The following is a 21123-nucleotide window of genomic DNA, read 5'->3' on the forward strand; positions in this document are numbered from 1 at the left end:
GGCCGTGCCGGGGGTGTCCCGGCGGGGCGGGAGCGGCGGTGAGGACAGGGAGCAGCTGCCGGCGCGGGGGGCGGAGGCCGCCCCGGGAGCGCTCCCGGCGCGGCGGGGGAGGCGGGGCTGGGCCGGGCCGGGCCGGGCTGGGCTGCGGGGGCCGCGCCGCCCTCCGGCCCCGGGCGGGGAGCGCGCTGGCTCGCTCGCTGGCAGCGGCCGGGGCGGGGAGCGCCCGGTCCCTCCTCCTCCTCATCCTCCTCCCCCTCCTCCTCCCCCCTCCCTCGCCGCCGCCACCCGCGCCCGCCGCCGATGCCGGGACTGCGCCCGCGGTGAGTCTGCCCCGCCGGGACCCGCCCGCGGGAAGTTGCGGCGCGGCCCGGCTGCGCCTTTGTGCGGGGAGCGGCGGCGCTGCCGCCCCGGCCCGGCCCCATCCCATCCTATCGCCATCCCCGGCCCCTGCCCCGGCCCGCCGGTGCCGCCGCCCCGCCCGGCCCCGCTCCGGTACCTGCCGCTCTTTGTTCCCCGCCGCCGCCGCCTTTGTTCCCTCGGTGCCGGCGGCACCTTCGGCACCGCCCGCGCCCCCCGCGGGACTCCGGGGAGTGCGGGTGGGGACACCCCGCTCCCGCAATGGATCCCTCCTCTCCCAGCCCGGCAAAAGCCGGGAAAGGGAGGAAAACAGCGCGGCGGGAGTTCGCCGGGCGGCGCGGGGGGGAGCGCGGCGGGCTCGGCCGGCGGCGGGAGCTCGTTTGGAGCTCGCTTGGAGCTCTCTAGGAGCTCTCTCGGAGCTCTCTCGGAGCTCGCTCCCGCCCCCGCGGTCCTGCCCTGCCCTCCCCGGGGCTGCGCTGCCGGCGGAGCTCCGGCCGGAGCCGGCTCGTCCCGGGGCGGGGGAGCTCGCAGGGGACGCGGGCAGGTGACCGGCACTTCCCGCGGGAGCCGTGGGTACCACTTGGAACGGCGTTATCGCTCTGGCTGTGTGTTTGGGAACTGATGGTGGATACTTAGGCAAAGTTCCCGGGTAAAGGAGCAACTACTTTTCTGGGAGGGACGCGGGAGGCACTGGCATGCTCCCGGCGCTGTTTTAGTGCCGGGGCGCTGCTGCTGCCCTGGATGAAGCGCTGCCCGCTGAGGGCTCCCGCTCTCTGTGTTTCCCGCTGCACATGGGCTTCTTTCTCTTCTCCGCTACCAGCCTTCCTCCTGCCTTCCCTCCCTCCCTTCCATCTTTCCAGGGCTCCAGGCAGCCGCCTGTTTCCTCTCGGAGCAGTTGTTACGGATCTGTGTTAGTGCGGCCCAAGGGATGCCGCACGTGGAGATCCCGGTCTGTAACTTGACTTTGTGTCAGGCGCTGTGTGTGCGTGGATTTAAGAGAAGGCTCCTCGTCCTCCTTTCACCTCCACAACTAAAGCTGGGCTCAGTCCTACCCCTGTTCCCCCCAAAACAGAGTAGTGCTTATTCTCCGTTTTCCCTGCGATTTGCTGGAGGCATCGGGAAGCAGAGCAGGTGCACCTTCCTCAAGTTACTCGGAATCTACAGGGAGAAAACTTTGAGCAAGTGTTTTAGAGTTTCTCACAGCCCTTGTCGGGTCTGTGACTGTGCGTGCCTCGTGCCTCTGCTCCCCCCTTTCCGGGTGCCTCCTGTCCCGCCTGTCCTCTCCCGCCTCTTTCCATCATTCCCGCGTTTTCCTCCCTCTCGGCTCGCAGGGCGATCTCCCCTCTCGGGACAGGCGAGACAAAGACGTGAGTGCCACGTGCAGGGTCTTGGCTCGTTGCTGTCACTGCTGGCCAAGCGATCGCAGCCGTAGCTTGGCGGGCACGTCTGTTTATGTCTCTGTGTGAAGTGCAGTAGCTGCAGGAGGGACACACAGTGCCGCTGGCGCCTGCTGGGCTGTGTCATGGGCTTCGGCCGCTTCTGGGGAGGCTTCACAGCTCCGAGGAGGAGCCCGGTGGCGGCTGTTCGCGCTGCCCACAATAAGGGTATCCGCACACACGCTGCCACCTCTCGCTGAAATCAGGGCAGCCTAAATAATTGATTTCCAAAGGCAGAAGGCAGCGTGTCATAAGCCAGAGGAGATGGGGTGGTGTGCAGTGAGCTGGAGGTGGCAGGGGAGAGGAAGCCCTGGCATCTATCTTGAAGCAGTGGCAGTGGGGTTGAGTTGAGGCAGAGAGGGATGGGCAGTGACAGTGGAGTTTGGAGGGGTGGTGAAAAGCCAGCAGTGACCACAATAATATATTGCCCTGTACTGATAGGTACAGTGGCAATGTTTGGGCCCCCCTTGTGTGAGATGCTGTACAAACACGTATGCAGATGTGTATAAGTTATGTTTGTTCTTTCCTTCTTCATAATGAATGGTAATGAATGATAATTGCTTTTTTACCCTAGTTATCTTTAGGAACATATATTAAAGTTCCTTTATTAAAAAAGTTCTTTACAAATAACCTCAGGGAACTATTTGGAAGTGCTGCTGCTATCATACAGTGTTAAGATTTAAGCGTGGTGGTTTGAAGAGGGGCAAAGGAGCTGGACTTTGATGATCCTTGTGGATTCCTTCCAGCTCAGGATGTTCTATGATTCAGGATATTCTAAGAAAGGAACTAATTTAAATATGACTGAAAGTTCTTTAAAGTAACTGAGAACTTTGTTGGTGTCAGTAGCACTCAGCCAGTCCTGTAGTGTGCCAGCTATTTTTTATTTATTTGTCAGGCAAAGATTTTAAGCGCAGACACAATGAAGTAATTCAAGGAGCGGCATGCACTGCTGGCTAGTGATCTAATAGCTTGAAAATGCTTTATCTCCCTAGCTGTTAATTTTAAGTTTCATGGTATAAGGGGAAGTAACAAAAGAAAAAAAATGTTACTGTTTGTTCCTTTGAAGTTTTTGTTGGTGGGTCATATTTCTTCTGATATGTTTTTGGGAAAAGTTGCTTCATGTTTCAGGAAAAAATTGCTTTGTTTCGGGGGAAAAATGGGCCACTGTTTAGCCCTTTTTCTGGATTCGTTATACACACTGTAAAACCCCTTTACTGGTAATTATTCCATAGAGAGTGAGCTCAGCTCCACTTGGTTTTCTCAACATCTGAATGTAGAAAGGAAGTAAAGAGAAAGTCCCAAGGAGGGTATGAAGAAGCACAGCTTGGGAGATCAGGTATAAAGAGCCTCATTCATTTTGGTTTATCTGTAGTACAGGGATATGCCCTTACTCCATGAATCATCTCCTGACATCTGTTTGCAGCGCTGTTTTCTTAGCAACTGCAGCTCTGTTTCGGATCTAGACTCTCAATGGCCGGGTTTGTGCCGCAAGATGTGAAGGGACAATCCTAACCCTTCCTAGCGAAGCTGTGCCTTTCAGCCCATTTACCCAATTTATATTCTTCCCTGAGGCACATTAAATACAGGCTTTAAAATCTACCAGCTGAGATGCTTTTTCTGTGTGTGTGTGCAGAGATGCTTATCTGTTGCTTACCACAACTGAAGTGTTTCCCCAGCATGATGTGGCAGCGTGGGAGAGGATGGCCATGGGCTGTGTCCTTGCTCCTGTCGAAGGGATGAGCTGTGTGTGCTCCGCCTTTCCCGCAGTTTATTCTGGAGTATCGTGGCTCTCCTGGATGTGGGAGAGGACGTGGTCTTGGAGGAACGCTGACAATGTAGCCGGTGGTGGCAAGGACCCACTCTTAGCAACGTACCTGTTTGAACAAGTAGTTGGATTAGGCAGTGGGATTATACGTGTGGAGTGTGGAGCACTGTGTGAGTAACACTTCGGGACCGGATCCCTAAGCTGTGATTAAGGGGAAGGTGACATTTCATACACCTCTCACCTAATCTTTCTTTGCTGGAATTTCATCCCTGGCCAGTGTGGGTGGGAGACTCCTGTGGCTGAGACAGAGGTGGCCGTGGAGCCGCTGGGAGATCAGGTTGGTCTGATTTTTGCCATCTGTGCCCCCTGGACTTGGGTCAGGGGCAGGTTTTTACTTCAGCTGATGTGGATGAATTGGTTGGGAGTGTAAATATATGTCAGGGAGTACACGTGTATATCCATATTAAGGGACAGGTGATGTTTACCCCACTCCCTCCTATGCTGACATGCAGTTTCTGCAGAAGGAGCAGGAGATTATACCTGCAGTAGAACCTACAACTACTGGACTGTGAATCTAAAAATATAGTGTATGTTAGCCCACAGGACATGGATCTGACTGCTTTACCCTTCCTGGACTGACTTGCATTCTGTGGAGCATGAAGGGTGCCAGAAACAAGTAGTCAGCTGTGAAGGATGGACTGTATTTTGGCTTGGTATAATGCTGAGAGGGGAGAGACCCCTGGTGTTTGGAGCATTTTGATTGCAAAAAGATTAGAGAGTGGAGATGGGAAGAGTAAACAGTGTTGCTGAGTACTGGCCAGCTTCCCGTGACCTTCATGGATTGCACACGAGTCCCGGTGTTGGTGAGGGTACAGAGAAGACAACCTCTGTAGATCACTTAAATCACAGAGTTCTCAGCAGGAGGTGAAACAAGCTGCTGCTGTGGAGGTGTGTGGGGGCCGTGACAGGGACAGAAGAAAGGAGTGGGGATAACACTTCTGTTCAGCCCAGCTACGTGCGCAGGAGGGGCTCAGAAAGCTGTGTGGGGGAAAGGGCTGGAGCTGAACAGGCTGTTATCTCCCCACAGGAGGGGAAATGGGGCAGAGCTTTCACTCTGGGCACAACTTTGGTCTCTCATAGGGGAGGCATGTTTGCTTTCTAACCTTCCTGCAGCCTGCTGATAACTCCCTACACAATGCAGCTGCACAGATTGGCTCGAGAGGTTTTTAAGGAATTGCCAACCCTGATACAAGCAGTAAGGTTTGTGTCCGGGGAGGAGGAAGAAGAGAAAAGAATAGTGCTTAGTTATGTGAGCTTTAAGACTCAGGCTGCAAGTTCTATCAAAGGAAATGACAATTAAGATGCAAAACAAAACACTTGTAATTACTTTCATGGAAATGTAGGGAGGAGGCAGAAATGTGGGGTTTGCAGGGAAAAGTTTTGCTTTCTGGATCTTTTGGCCTGTTTGTTGCCAGGAGAAAGACCAGAAGTTGGTGAATGGTGGAGTGAAAGGGTGAAGCAGAGATGGATTAGAATACAGTGGATGTTCCTTGCTCTGAGGGACATAGGCTGTGCACAACTGGCCATGAAGCGGTTGCAAAGACACTTCAGAAATGGGTTCAGTTCAGTCTGCATTAGAGACACCTCTTTTTTATGTTGGGTTGTTCGTTGCTGTTAATAATCACCTAAATGATGCAGGGAGAGAAATAAAACCTGCTCCAAAAGCAGCATGCCCAGCTTTTTGGAGACTTTTGTATCGTGAACAACGTGCAGCTTTGCTTGCAGGAATATTTGGTGAAATATTCAAGTCCAATGACTGAATGAAAACTCTTCTAGCAAAGCCAAGCCCAAGGGTGAAGGTGGTTGTGTATCGTCTGGTTACAAGGTGTTTTTGGGGGAGGGAAGCACAGAGCACTTGCACAGTGTGTCTCTGCTGGAGATGCTCTTTCTCACTTCAGTGTAACTCGAGGGGATGCTGCTTTGTTTACCTCCTTTCCCCCATCTTAAAAAGGGTGAGATTCGTCTTGCCAGACCATATAACATAACTATCTGCACGAGAGAAAGTTCTCCAGACTCCTTTCATAGTCACTGCAGAGGAGCAGACACTTCTGAGCCGTGATTCATCCCCACTGAGCTGGACATCTAAAAATACATCGGCCAAACTGCCCTAAAAGTGCCTGTTTCTCTCCATTGTTTCTGCAGAGCTCAAACAATGAGCGCACACGGAGGCACCGCTCCTGGAGCTGCTCAGTGTCAGGAGAGCTGAATCTCGGCCAGAGTGTCTCATGTCCCAGCAGAGCACCGAGGAGGGCTCCTGGTGTCCTCATTTCCACCAGGCTCACTGTGGGTTGAGCAGTGTAAGGCTGGGGGGCTGACAGCGGTGTCCAGTTTAAATCCATCCTCCTCCTCAGGTCAGTCACTGCACTCTGACAAGCTTGGGGCTGGACCCGCAGGCCCAGATGATCTGCTGTAAATAAGAGGCCGGAGGGGATTTGCAGAGTGGCTTTTTCAAGGTCGCACATCAGGTTAGTGGCAGAGGTGGAAGCAGTGAGGGCACTGTGGGCTGCCAGGGTTGTGCTCCTTCCCCTGCTTGAGCTCCTTGCAGCTGCCTTGCAATCTGCTGCACTCCTGGGGGCGAGACTGGCTGCCTGGCTCTCGGTGGCAGACAGCACCTGGTAGGTACTCACTTCCTTCTGCAAAATTATACAGGCTCATCCTTTTTTCCCCTGTCCTTTCCCTCGCAAAAATCCATACAGCTGAATTGTTGTGCATCCACGAGACTGGCATGGACGACTGTGTGTGTGCTCCCAGTCACAAGCAGCTAAACTTTGGAGGGAATGGGTGGCAGTTCAGGCTTGTGGTGACCCAGGACAGCACGTGTGGTTATTCCGTGGTGGTCAAGTGGTGTGTGGAAGCTCTTTAAACAGACATGTCCAAACCATGCTTACTATCTATCTATCTATCTATCTATCTATTGGTCTATCTATCTATAAATGCAAAGCTTAGGCAGCCACATAGGAAGCTGTGCCCAGGTCTCCTCTGAAGTGTTGCTGCCATCGCTGTGTTATTCAGCAGCCTGGAAAAGGAATCACCATTTCTTCTGGAAAAAGCCTAACTTTTATCTGTGCACATAACCCAGGTAGGCTAAGGATAAAATTCCTCCTCCTGTGCAGAGAACTAGTTTACAGCAGAAAGACTTCTTTTGCTAAATGTGCTGAGTGTCTAGGGAGAAACTTTGCTGAAGGAATTTGCTTGTGTTAGCAGAGATATGAAGCACAGGCAGGTACCGAGTGTTAAATGGATCCTGTGCAAGTCTGATTTCAGACAAATGCCAGAACATTCTCCTGTCTTTCTTGATACATGAGGAAGAATGTGATAGCCATGAAATAGAAAGAAGGTGTTGTCTGAGCCAGGATTTGATTCCTGAAGTGCTTCTTAGGGGGTCTGTGGGTGAACTCCAGGAGGTGAAACATTGCAATTTGATCCCAGAGCGAACAACTGGGGAGAGGAGGGAAAGAGCAAACTATTAAATAAGAGCTGGGAGAAAAGCCAGTCTCCAAAAATAAACGTTGAAGATCAATTCCAGGTATTTCCTGGCATTGTCATTCTGCTTCATCCACCACTTGGACTGTAACAAACGGTTTCACAGTTAGCAGGCTGACAGGTTTAGGGTTGTTTGGTGGATTTTTTAATAGGAAAAAAGTGTGTGATAGACTGTTTGCAGCATTGTTTCTTACGCAGAACTGGGTGGGAAGTTGATGATGAAATACCCCTGGGATGGAGAAACCAGAGCTTGTTATTGTAAAAGGCAATCAAGAGCAGAGCTGGCTTCACTTTGGAAAAGTGAAAAATCTGGATTTTCTTCCCAGTTATATGCCCAGGGCACCTCAGGAGTTCCTAAATGGGAGGAAGTGGATATCTGTGCAATGTAGCGTGAGCAAACACGGTTCCTGCAGAGCAGTTGTGCATTAATAGTGCTGTAGGTAACCTCGGAATGGCTTTACAGATAATGCTGGTGAGTGAAGGCATCACCTTCGCAAAGCTTGGAGGTGACTGTGAACGTGTTTCTTCTTACAAAAATTCTGCAGAAAGCCCATCCAGGAGTTTACTGTACCGGGGTTGTGAGGAAATTGAAGCACATCCTGTTCCAAGGGCTTGCATGGGTGATCACACACCATCTCCCTGCCGGGCTTTCGTTCTGGACGGTGGCTCCGGGAGCTGCGTCCCTGCAAACTGTACAGGAACACCCCTCAGTGGGCTGGAGTTGGCTCGGGCAGGAGCTGTGGCTCGTGTCTTACCTCACCTGCTTGGCCCCGGCCCGGGAGAGGATGGTAGGGCAGCTCTGCTTACGCATGTTGCTTGACTGAACTTGTCTATAAGTAGCTTTTGTGTTAGTAATGCCGGTGCCTTTCAGCGAGGGAGATGCACGGGGCTCACGGGCATTCATCCTGCTTTGTCTCCGTTGTAAGAAATCCCGATTCTCAGAGAAAGCAGCCTGGACACTCCATGATTCAGACTCGGATGAGGAGACTCTGTCATCTGGCCCGTGCAGAAGGGGAATGAACGCGTGATACGAGTAAGGCGTCCTTTAGTTTAGGCTCTCTGATTTGGAGTACTCGGCTTTGCAATTGCAACTGTATTTTACTTTTTAAAATTTTATATAGCAAGATCAGTTTAATCTAGCAGGTTACTGCGTAGCACCGAGTTCTTTCTCTTGTGCTGTTTGGCTGTTTGGTCCTTTCTGGCATCAGCACTGGTAGAGAATAACAGCGTTTGGCCTGGTTTTCACCACACACAAAAAGTTACTCTACAGGCTTGAAACTGCGCTATAAATCAGAGATTTAGGTTTGTAGCTTGTGTTTCTTTTCTTTCCCCTAAAGGAACTAATTCTTTAAAAGCAAAAGGAAAGGCATTTTATTTGTCTGAAGAAAGTAAAGAAAGTGTTTTCCTTGGTGGAGAGGGTCCTGCACTGTCAGCGTGGGAGATGCCACTGTCGAGGGGCCCCTTTCATGTGTGCGAAACCAGCCCAGGCGCAGGAACGTGCAGGCTGTGCTTGTAGCAAGGCTGCTCTGCCCACAAACCTTGAAGTACGTGGGACAGAAGGCGTAAAACAAACAAACTAGACCCTGACTAGGGGAATTTTCAGCTGGAAGAATTACAGGGACATGAAAAACTTACTCCTGGGAGAGGCGGCCCCTCCGAATCAGAGCAGAGGTGTGCTGGGGGAAGAGCAGTATTTTGCATTGCTGTAGCCTCGACTGGACATGCTTGAGAGAGAAGCTGATGAATTCACAGCTGCCAGGATAGGACCTATCATTTAAATTGTAATTTGCCCTTCAAATTTGGCAAGCTGCACTTGCCGTTTGCTTGACAGATCTCTCTTTTGTGTTCTCCTCAGCCCGCGCAAAACAGCGAGCGGTGCCGGAGAGAGCTGCTTGCAGTGGATTCCATTTCTCTGCTATATTTAGTGATCAAAACATGTTCGTGATCTTTGCAGGAATACTGCCAAAGCAGATAGGTTTAGCATGAGACATGCCCTTTCTCTTTTGGCTCCCAGATCCACGTTTCATTTTGCTTTCCTCCCGTTTCCCGACGCCGTCAATGGCTCTGTCTGCTGCTCTGTTGTGCAAACATTGTGCTGCTGCTTCCAGGGAAAACTCCCGTGTTGAGATTGCCACTATCCCTAGCTTTCCCTTTTCTAAATTTCCTGAAAGAGCAGATTACTGCTCTTCAGGAGGATCTTTCTGAGCAGCCTTATGATTTAATTGAGAAACTCCAGGCTTTTTATTGCTTAGGTGAGCTTCACTCAACAGGGTAATGTTTGTTAATCGTCTGACTCTTTCATTTACTTGGGGGAAAAAGGGAAATGGGAAGCCAGTGGAAAGGAAACATTTGTATCCCTTCAAAGGCAGAATATTACTAGGAGCCTTATTCTTACTAATATAATGTCATTAATGCAAAGCAGGTGTAATTATTATATATTGCTGTTTTAAATTCCTTTTAAATACCTTTACCATGTAAAGTGGCTCCAGTGTTAATGGGAAGCTGGCTGTGAATCTCTTTTAAAACACTTACCGAAGAATTTCAGTCGCAATCCAGGGGAAGGAGAGAAACATTTGTAAATAAAAAGAACTTCTTGCAGTGCCTTTTGCTTGGTTAAAGCAGGCAGTGCTGTCCAGTTCATTCCGATGGGGCGTGAGAGCTAAACTTGCTCTGATTGCAGGCATTTCCCACCCCCTTCCCTTCCTGTCCCAACTGTAAAACCTGACTGAGGGCCAAGCAGGCCGAGGAAGGACCGTGACGAGCCGTGTGTGGCTTTTGTGATGGGAGCTGCCCGGCTGAAGGTCAGAGGTCTGTCTGTGCCCTGCGGCGCCGGCACTGCCGCGGCCACGCTGCCCCCCTCCCCCTGCCCAAAGGAGACCTGGCAGAGCGTGGCTACTCAGAGCTGTGCGTGGCTACAGGCCTTGCCTGAGCCCAGGTAGCCAGGGCAGGGGGTCAGGTAGGGGTGTCTGTCGTGTGAACACGGAGAAAGGCTTCCAGGACTGAAATGACAGCAATGACCACCTTGTTGCCCGCACTCCTGCTTAACCGAGTGTGTAGGAAGAGGTCGTGTTTATGCACTGGATGTGCTTCCGAGGTAGGGCACGGCTCTGGGGCCAGCCTGTGTTCCTCATGTTGTTTTTGTGATAACCCTTCCCCACAGCCCTGTTATCTGCGGGAAGCGGCCTTGGGGCTGCGGCGGCCGGCGCCGGGCGGCAGGGACTGTGGGACCGACCCCTGCTCTGGAAAAGCTTTTCCATCCTGGCCTCATCCTGGCAAACTTGGGGCTTTTTGCACATAATTGGAGGCTTCTGAGCATTGCACAGGTAGATTTGGGCTGGGATGTGCTCATGGGCTTTGTATTTTGGCAGTTGAATCGCTGCCCAAACCCTTGGTTTTGATGGAATTGTGAAGTTATTACAGTATTTTGGCTTCCTGCACACAGTGGACCTTGGGGTGATAGAGGGGCATGGCACCAGTTTCCCAAGCCTCCAGGCATTCATCATTCCCTTTTTACATTAACTGTGATTTTAAGTCCTGAGCAGTTCTTGTTTTTATTAACAATGTGGAAACTTTTGGAAGCCAGTTGAAAACTGAATGTTTTCTGCAACTTCAGTAAGTGTGCTTTGGCACTGCCTTTCCATTTGGGAACAGATAAATGTGAGATGGGCTCTTATTCTGAGGGCAAGTAAATGCATCATGCACCTCCTTCGTGGTTGTGTGAACAAGGCTTAGCTCTGTTAATAAAAGCATTTCTGTGTGTGTGTTAACAGCAACATGGAGTTAGTGCAGTTTTCAAACTGTGTAATTGTACCAGGATGACTGATATATTGTCACCCCCCCCAAAAAAAAAAAGAGAAAATGTCAAGAAAGACACTTTCCTAACTGTGTTTTTAAATTGATTAATGCAATGAGAAGATCCATTGTGCTTCTGTAACAGGAAGCATTACTGATGTGTAAATCAAAGACAAACCAGAAACTTCTGCTGGCCTTAAAAAGTGGCGTGGCTTTTGTATACTCATGTGCTTGTCCTGGCGGGTTTTCAGAAACTATAAATAGATCACTGGGAAGTCCCTGCATAACAAAAATGTACTGCTTCTGATTGTCATAAATAAACTAATAGGAGATGTCTTGGTCTTGCAGCTCTTGTTCTTTGGAGGAGTCCTTACTTGTCCATATGGTTCAAGAGCATCAGTTCCCATGAGACAAGACTATTTCTGTGGCAGTGGGTGCAGCTTTGTGTCCAGCACTGAATCTCCTGAAGATCTAATGCTCTCTGGGCTTGGTCTCTTGCAGGTCTGTCTGATGCTCTCTGGGCTTGGTTCTATCTCAGTAGAGTTATTCAGTCTTTTCCAAGCTTTTCTCTTTTCAATTCCTTCATCTCCAGCTACTGAGAGCATGGGAATACCCAAGGCCAGGCTTGTTTCAGCATCATCCCAGGCAGTGCAGAGTCTCTCTGATGCCACATGCACTAATACTACTTATTAGGAGACTGGCTGATACCCATCTGACTGCTGTGGGGTATTATGTAGGATCAGAAGGCTATAGCCTCTTTTCTGTATCACCTTCAAAGGGATGGAAACCTAATGGGAGCACTTTTCTTCCTCCAGGGAAGCACTGAGAATATGTCATTACTGCTTAGTGGATGGTGGCAAATAATTTTCTTTCTGCCAGACAGAGAGAAGGTGTCAGTTCCTCGAGTGGGGAAGTCAAGGTGGATCTGTCAGTGGTGCCGTCCTGATTTCTGCTTCCTGAGAATGTGGCTCTGAAGGGAAGGGGATCAGTGTGTTTGCTGTGTGATCCTGTTCCAGCTGTGGACATGATACAATCTGAGTTGGCCCACAAGAACGATGTTGGCAAGCACTTTAAATGTGGAAGGGATGAGCTTCGGTCTGGAGTAGGGCCTTAAGAAAAAAAAAAGAGTATTTAAATGCAAAGATCTTGGAAAGTGCATGCTTTAAGCAGACCTTTCTCCCCACCACTGACACTGGGTGAAAAAGTGGTGAAAACCTTGTAAATGAAGTGTTGAGGAGAAAGCAGGACCATCAAACTGAAGTGCTGTGTGAATTTGTCAGGCTTAACAGAGGTGTGAGTCCATTGGAAGTGAGGGGAGAAGAAAATGTTATAGAAAAAGCGAAACCCAAGCCAACTTGATGTAAGGGGTTTTCTGTGGTTTTTTTTTTAGGTCATACTGTTATGATTTGGATGCCAGCAATTTGCCTTTAGGGAGGCTATGACAGACTTACAGAAAGATCGTTTACCAAAAGGTGGCGGCTCAGCAGCACTTTGCAAGGCTCAAGACTTGCACCTCTGAATGTTACTGCTTCCTTCTCGGTGTAAAATAAATGGAGATCTTTGTTAATAGCCAAAAAGGAAAGGGTCTTCAGTCCATCAGCATTGTGGAGCTCCACTTCCTTTGGACTGGCTCACCAAAGATAAAAATCTGCCGTTTCTGTTCATGACGTTGTCTTGGCTGAGCACACGAGTAATAATAATCTGTTGCTAGGAACAGACTTCAGTTTACATGGAGAGGCCTCTCTGGAGGGAAAGTCTTTGAGTCCCCTAGTGGGTCATAAATAATCAGTGGCACTTCAAAGGAGGAAAAGTAAAAACAAGCGGTTGGAGATGCCATGCGAAGATGTCTGCAGTGCCTGTTGCAACACCAGTGGAAAGCATGTAGTGAACATAACTGGGAAAATATGGGGCATGTGTCTGCAGAGGCAAAACCAGTGGAGCCAGGATTTACTAACAGTGGGCTGTAATATTCAGCTCCCTCTAGCTGGGCTGGTTTGCGAGGTATCTGCTGCTTTCAGCTTTAAGGAGTGCATAACTGAGCTAATTTCATGCCGTGTGATTTTGCAGGATTGGCTCACGGGGAGGGCCGTGAGGGTCCATCTGTGCAGGGACATGCAAGAGTTACCTGTAAACTCCAGGGCTAAAAATGCTCTTACCGCATGGGACAGTACAGGAATCACATCAGCTAGTTTACCTTGCTTCCTAAATACTGTGCACACCTGTTTTGTGCAAGTAACTTTAAATAATTAATAAAATAATTTTTTTCCAATTTTAACTGTAGTTATGTACGTTTTAATTGTAGTTACATTGTTTTGAAAATGGCAGTGGTTTCACCCTAAGGAGTGTACTGTGTAACTGCTGGGATTTTTCATACAATGAAATCTTACCATCTGCAGTACTTGGAACAGCTGAAAGCCAAGGCTTGCAAACCACCCTGATCTGAACTGATGTTAAGGCTATGAAATCCTTTCTAATGAATCCTCTAAATCCATCTGAAACTTTTTTCCTCCCCTTTCTTCTGAGACAAGAATGTCCTTATAGAGACCATGCTTAAGGAGAGCATCTCTTAGGTCTCATTAGGACTTAAGCCTCACTGGAGACAAGGTATTTAAATCAGTGTTGTTGTCTATTCTTATGATAATGGAATGTAAAGCCTGGGTATGATTATTTTCAGGTTAATTCCTTGAGATTTCCAGTCCACTACCTGCTCTTAGGTTTCTCTCTTATCAATGTGCCTATTTGTATGTTAATGCCTGGGATTTTTGCCACTCTGCCAGCTGATTTCAGCTGAATTTGGGAAAGGAAGATAAATTCAAGTTGAACCAGTGTGATGCAACGGTGCTGATACAATTTCCACCGATGTTTTTAGGTGCCCATTGTGGAAACAGCTGGGGAGGTAAGGGAAGAAGGGGTTGAGTCTTACGAGTGCCTTTATCACAGGGAAAAGCTTTTGTTGATGGTTGAGCCATTAGAGCTGCAAGTTGAGCCCTGGTGGACAAGAATGTGCTCCTTTGGAGAACACAGTGGAAAGCTTTCCTCTCGAGGAGGAGATTTCTGATGCACCTTTCTTGTGTGATTTCACCTGTGCTGAGGAAAAGATGAGCTTGCACAGGAGCTCTGGTGCAATTCATATAAGTTAATCCACAGGAAACAAAGCCCCTGGAAATAAGGTCCCATTGTTCTTGCAACTGTCTTTGACCCTTTGATACTTCACAGGTTATCCCAAGGTGTAAGCAGTTAATGCTTTCCTGTGTTAATGCCAGACTCTCCAGAGAGGGAGAAAGACAAGGTCATTCTCTCCACCTTCCCTTTTATCCCCACTGGAAAGGTTGTCATTTGAAAGCCTTTGATTTATTTTCAGCACCAGGTGTGTTTGTTTCCTCGTTGTCCAGCATTTCGTGGAAGTGAAGGGTTTGGTTTAGCTCTGCAGTCCATTGCGTCGTTATGAAACAAAACAATTGACTTAAATATGAAGCAAAGAAGATGAACATTTCCTACTGCCTGTGAAAAGCATTGCTGAGCTGTCTTACCCATAGCTTGATGCTTTTAGACTCTTCAGAGGCTGCAGTGATACAGTGGTACTTCATATGCTTTATTTGAACGAAATTTGGGGCAGGGAGGAGGACAAAGTGACTGCCATACAAAGTGACTGCCATATTGTCCCTGTATAATCCCTTCTCAGACAATCTGTACTTTTAAAGACGATTAATCCTTGCAGGTGTGTCCTCCAAGGGGGGGTGTGTGTGTGTCCCTTTCAAAGCAGCTGTGGAGTCTTCTGTTGGGGCAGGGCAAAATGTATGTGCTGTGTTGGATGGTGAATTGAGGGTTTCAGGGACATGAAAGCTTTAGCATAAAATTTACCTGCTATTAGCTGTGTCTTTTCATAACCTGCGCTGTGGACTTGTTGAGGGGATGTCTGTGTTTAAAGAAAAAAGTTTTAAAATTCCCATCCTTTCGGGAAGGAGGCCATAAATTGACTTTAAAAGAAAATGGGAGCGTATGCATTTCTTCATTTATATGTGTTCTATGATCATGTGCTGTAATTTAAGTTAATTAATTAATAAATTAAGCACCTTAAGTTAATTCATGCTTTAGAACTCAACATCCTTTCTGCATTGAAATGCTGGAAGTTTTGTTGGCTTCACCCACTTTAATGCTTAGAGATGTGAGCTGAGATTGGGGTTCCATCACATGAAGTGCAGTGCAAGCACATGAAAGGAGACACTCTGTGCTCTGTGGTTGCTGGAGCTGGCACAGGATGGGGACAGAGGAAGAACAGGCACGGAAAGGTTAAAAATACACTTTATGTTGTTCATGAAACATCCATTGGTGTTGTTCGTGGCTCTTGCATATTTTTTAAAAGTGGAATTGTAATGCCAAATCCTGCTCCCTTTCTCTGATCTGTGGCACCAGTGACTTTAGCATCATGCAAGTTGGGTGAACGTGACTTGGCTCTGCCTGTGCCATCATCCCAAATTTGGATGCTTTGAAGTTGAACAGATACTTGTGTGTCTACTGTTTTAGAGTTCTGTGCTGCATTTGTGCCTTTAAAAGAAAATCCTTAAATAGTGCTTAGTTTAAAATAAAAATGAAAAAAACCCAGAATAAACACGTTAAAGAGGAAAAGAGCAAGCATTGCCACTGGTATTGAGTGTGTGCCCCAGAACCACAGGAACATACAAATGCACATGGTTTTGGGGATGTCCTGCCTGTGGGTTATGCCAGTGTGGCAGTGGTGGGTGCTTCTGGTCCTGCCACTCTTCCTTTACATGGATACCCAATTTGAGTTGTAACCTTAGGTCCGAATTCAGGCAGGTCCATTTATTTCATCTGCAGATTCACTGTTGCCCGCGATTTACTATTTCTTCAATATCTCTGAGGGTCTACAGTTGGCCACTGGAAAATTCAAGGTGGAGGGAATGCATCCCTGCATCCCAATTATCCCTGTGTCCTGGGAGAAAACAGCAACAGACCTAACGAGGTGATTTGGATTTTGCTTACACACTTCCCATTTGGGTTATTTGTCATCGCCTTCAAGGTGGTGATCAGAAAACAAAATTCAAGACTTAATGATACCCAAAAGACATTAAAGCCACCTGACATCTTGCATTTTCAGACTTTAGGTTTGTATTGCTTTATCTTGAGAGGAATTTAAAAAAAAAAAAAAGAGTTTCCCAGGAAAGATTGCATCGCCTTGGGCATGGGCAGCACTGCTGGGTTCTTGCTCAGTTCCTGTAAGAGCCCAGTGTTTATCACAGAATCATAGAAGGCCAGGTTGGAAGGGACCTCAAGGATTCTCTGGCCCAATGTTTTGTGATAAAAGCACAGTCCAGACAAGATGGCAGAGTACCTTGTCCATCCAAATCATAACAGTGCCAACGCTGGGGAATCCACCACTTCCCTGGGGAGATTAATCCGGTGGCTGATTGTTCTCACTGTGGAAAATTTTCCTCTTGCGTCTAATCGAAATCTCCACAGCAGTAACTTGTACTCATTACCCCTCATCTTTTCATTGTGACTCCTTGTAAAAAGGGAATCTCCATCCTCTTTGTGGGCACTCTTTTAAGTACTGGAACATGGTAATAAGGTCTCCTCTCGGCTTTCTTTCCTCAGGGCTGAACAAACCCAGTTTTCTCAGCCTTTCTTCACACACCAGGCCTCCCTGTCCTGGTCATTTTTGTGGCTCTTCTCTCTCCAGCCTGTCCACATAGTTTTTTGTACATTGGAGTCCCAAACTGAACCCAGTATTTCAGGTGTGGTCTGACAAGTTGTGATGGTTTGGATTTGGCTCCCTGCCAAATGCCTGAAAGCTAGGACAGCAGCCCCCTTCCCCCCTCTTTTTTTTCTTTAGGTTAAAGGAGAAAGAAATTATAAAAATTAAAGAACTTACAGTCAAGTTGTTTATATAAAAATATATTTATATTTACGTAAATTACAGTTATATACAGTTAAGATGTTATATACACTGTAAAAAGGGGGTCTACTCCCCGCAGGGATAGGGAAAGGGAAAAAGGGGATAAAAGGGAACAAAAGGGACACTGAACAGGTATATTAGATTAAATTATACTAATAATTAATAAAACAAATCTCACCACGTCTCTTAGAACAGCAGGATTGGCAGTCACAGTTAGTACTCTCTAAACTTCCACGTGGTAGGACGGTGGATTTTGTAGGCCTCAGCCTTAGATAAGCGAGACTAACGCAGGGACTCATTGTTTTTAAACTTCGTCGGAAGAGAAGAGAGAGAGGTTTCTAATTTTCGACTTATTTATACTCTGGTTTACGTAAAAATTGTGTGGAATACTGGGTACTTGGCTCCTTCCTTGGTTACAAATTGGTCACCAAGGAAGGCCTAGATTAAAACTATCACACAAGTGCTGAGCAGAGAGGGATAAGGACTTCTTTATCTCTGCTGCTGATGCCCCTGTTGATGCTGCCCAGCATCTTGTTGGCTTTCCTGGCTTTTTAGAAATCTTACCATTTCCATCCTAACCTCAGGGCTTGGCTTGTTTCTCCATCATGTTCTCGTGCCTGCCAAAGATCAAATTAGTCCTTTTCCTCCTATTTTTGCCAGGATAAGCAAGCCAAACTCTTATAAAATATGTTTTTCATTTTCTCTGATCACCTTGACAGGTCTCACCTTTACCTGTCCCAGCTAGAACTCTCGTTTCTTGAATCTGGTGCCTTGAGCTGTAGTTGTAAGTTGGTGGTGACTCGCAGAAGCGCTGCAATGCTCACTGCAGCAGTTGGAATCAGTGCTTCAGTCATGTGAGCTAATATGTATTTCTCTGGAAACCCAGGAACTTTTTTCCCCCCTTTATTCTCTCTGTGCCTTTGCTTGTCATCAGTGAAGGGATGCCCCGTGGTGGGGGGTTGGACTAGATGGGCCCTTCCAACTCAAACTGCTCCGTGAATTTAAACGTGGGCAACAACCCCTGGTCTCATGTAGGTGCTGCAGATGTGAATTGATTGATGTTTGTGAAGTGTTCAGAGTGCCATAGAAGAATCTTGTGAGGAACTCAATAATCCTGTCATCACAGCGGCTCTTGGATAAAGCACAAGGGCACACACTGTTCAGGGTGAGGAAAGCAAAATGTTGAATAGCTCCTCAAGAAATGCACATTGTCCTTTCAGTGCAGTGAAGGAGACAGGGAGTGAGGAAAAATAGTATAGAGTGGAGTAAACAAAGGCTGCCTCGTGATTCATGTGCACAAGGGAATGAATGTAAGAATTTCTCTGGCGTTCTTTAATGTTGTATTTCCTGACTCATCTATTCACGCCCTTTATTTTGACATATACTTGGTGGATGAGTTATTAATATATGGTGTGGAAATCCCTGTACTTCTGGTGAAAAGGTTACAGTTGTTTAGGTAACAAAGCTTGTTGAAGGGTGAGCCCTTACTTAATTTTCAGCTTAATTTCATTTTGAATTTGTTTAACTTTAAAATTCTTGATAAAAATGAGTCTGTATCTTAAATATCCAGTTTTTCCTACAGTGGCGAATTGAACAATGTAGCTCCTACACTACCAGGAACACTGTTAGGTTTTTAGGAAAGGTAAAGCATGTAATTTTCTAAAGTTGCAGTAGTGATTGGGGAGGTATCCATGGAGGAGAAAATGGAGGAGCTGGGAAAAGAAATTCCTTCATGGGTGTTGAGAAGTAGCAAAGGTATCAGACAGGGACAGCAGTTGTGTTGATTCTCACGTGACAACCGCTGCTTTTTCATTTCACCTCAGTCTTTGCAGATTCTGCCTAAATTGTCTCCAGTCTGCAACAATTATGCAGGCAGGCAGGGGGATCTGAAAAGTTCAAAGATTAAAAAGATGAGGTTTGGCAGCTAGTCTGTGGAAGGCACTGTGAGCCTTTGTCATCTTGGCTTTCTGAAAGAAAGCAACTCTGTTTGAAATTTTCCTAATCCTACTGCTTTTGTTTCATGGCAAGATCCAGTGGGATCCATGGTTTGTACTGGCTACTATTAAAAAGGAGTCAAAGGAGCAATGCTTGGATTCCTGCAGTAGGAAAAGTTGCTTTATTCTGTATAAACTGAGGAGACAGCTGACCAAGGGAAGAAAACCCCAAACAAAACACGTGTCTCGGTGCCACATCATCATTGAGCATCATCAATTTTTATGTAACACTGTACTGATTTTTGTTTTTTCTTTTTTTTTTTAATATAATTTCAGTTTAGAAATCGACTAAAGAATCTGCATAGAATTCAATATGGCATCAACACAGTCATCTGCCTCCACAGAGGAGCCGGCTTCCTCTGAGATAGATGATCTCCATCTGTCGCTGCAAGGTGAGTGACCGTAGTTTTCTGTGCCTTTGTAATTTAGATTTTTGTCAGAAATCTGTAACCATGTGTACAAGTTGAAGGAAATCCTGAGAAACCCGTATAAACTGGTGTTATGATGGGTATAGTTAGTCTTTGCAGATGTTTCTGTGTTTCATGAGAGATGCTTCAGCAGTGAAATGAAAGATGACACCTCTCCCAGTACTTCCTCGTGGTGTTTTCAGATCTGTTGCCTGGTTTTGGTACAGATGTGCTCGCTGGTTCTTATGATTCGTTACTTGGAATACGTGTTGCTGTGAACTTTTTTCAAAGGAACCAGCAGCATGAAAACAGTTAAGCCATTTCATTGGTTTCCTTGTTTTCAATTTGCTGACAATTGGCTGGTTGCATTAAGCTGTCTTAATGAAGCCATGAACTACAGTACTATTTTATTTTATTTGTTTTTCTGTTTTTACTGCTATATCCCCTGCAAGTGGAGATAATTTTTGTGGTATCTTATGGATCAGAGTCTTTCATCCTTTCTTGCCATGAGTTATAACTCGTTAAGGAAGTTCTCACTGGCTGTTTTTTAATTGTTCCAGTTTAATGGCCTCTACCTGGACAGTTTAGTGATGATGAGTGCATCCAAGCTGGCCTTTCAGATAGGCTTTTTGGGTTTTCCTTAATCACATGTTGAATTTCCTTCTATAAGAATTTTATAGGAAGGTTGACTTTCCTCTGAACATATTGAGGCTGTCAAGAAGGCTAGTCCAGGCAGCAGAGGACTAGCCCTGCTGGAAGGCAGGTTTTTAACGTGCTTAGAACCCGGTTATTCTACAGTGGATGGGCTAACTCATGTTTCCACAGAGATACTTCCTCTTAACTCACATGCAGTGAAATTTCTACGCTGCTTAGTTGAGGGAAAATATGTTTTAAAACAGATGGTGCAAAAGAATATTCTGCCAAGTCACTTCCAGGATCCGTATTTGCACTGATGTTGTCACTGGAGCCATGTGTTGTGACGAGTGGGTGTTAATGGTGGTCTAAAGCCAAGCCTCTTTAATGGTGAATTATCTCCCGTTTTGCCTTACTGTTACATTTTCAGAACAAGCAAAAACTCGTAGCAGACAGGAGCCAGTCCGACTGTTGCACCAAGCACAGCTTGTCAGACACACATTTGTTGTGCCAGTCAAACTCAGCCTTGGGTAGAAAGACTGAGGCGGCTGTTGTCGGGAAACAGATACGGAAAACACGCTGTAGCTTTAAGGCAGAATTAAAGTTACGTGCAATTTTAGGATAGGGGTTTGCTTTGAAATCCATGTGTGTTTCTGGAAAGTCAAACTGGTGTTTGTGTTGAATAAACAGTTGAGTTTTTTGGTCAATATCTCATTGAAGGAGCCCCGCTTAGTAGAACTGAAATGGCTATTTCTTTGCTGTAATAATTTCAGATGAACACACCTCAAATCTGGGGCCAAGATGTCTGTGCCTGGCTGTTGTAAAGCATCCAGAGACACCCCTTAGATGTGACATAAGCAGTTTCTGTGATGATTAAAGATACAGCAAATGGTACTGACACGTTTTTGTCGCTGGAGAGGTGGCTCTGCAGCATCTGCTCAGGGTCAAACCAGCAAATGGCGACACAGCCGTGAGGAAGCAGCAAAGACACACTGCCTGACATGACATGTAGGAACCATTAGCAGCTCTGCTCTCAGCTCTGTGGTAGCAAAGGTCAACTAAGAATAATAGGGTCACTCAGGGAAACAGGTTCTTCCATTAATAGGAATCTTGGGATGAGATTTGCAAAGCAGCCGGAGACTTTGATTGATTTAAATCTTCAGGTTCACCTGGAGAAATTTCAAGGAATAGCTGCTTATAATTTTCTGGAAAGCAGCTTACATTTGGTGTGACTGAAGATGGATGCAAAACTTGTTATGATCTGCTTTTCACAGTGCTAAGA

General features: G+C 47.0%; 1 protein-coding gene across 1 annotated transcript in view; it reads left to right on the forward strand.

Moving 5' to 3' along the window:
• Nucleotides 1-298: 298 nt before the first annotated feature.
• Nucleotides 299-21123, forward strand: part of SYNE2 (spectrin repeat containing nuclear envelope protein 2) — a 177849-nt gene continuing 157024 nt past the window's right edge. Inside the window, exons 1-2 of the mRNA XM_027895343.1 lie at nucleotides 299-320; nucleotides 19078-19193. Coding sequence (XP_027751144.1) covers nucleotides 19115-19193 — 79 coding nt within the window. The 5' untranslated portion in view covers nucleotides 299-320; nucleotides 19078-19114. The remainder of the gene's footprint in view (nucleotides 321-19077; nucleotides 19194-21123) is intronic.

The sequence above is a fragment of the Empidonax traillii genome, unplaced genomic scaffold, assembly GCF_003031625.1.
Source record: "Empidonax traillii isolate 1590-97213 ecotype Southwest subspecies unplaced genomic scaffold, ASM303162v1 scaffold457:size789790, whole genome shotgun sequence".
NCBI classification, from domain to species: Eukaryota; Metazoa; Chordata; class Aves; order Passeriformes; family Tyrannidae; genus Empidonax; species Empidonax traillii.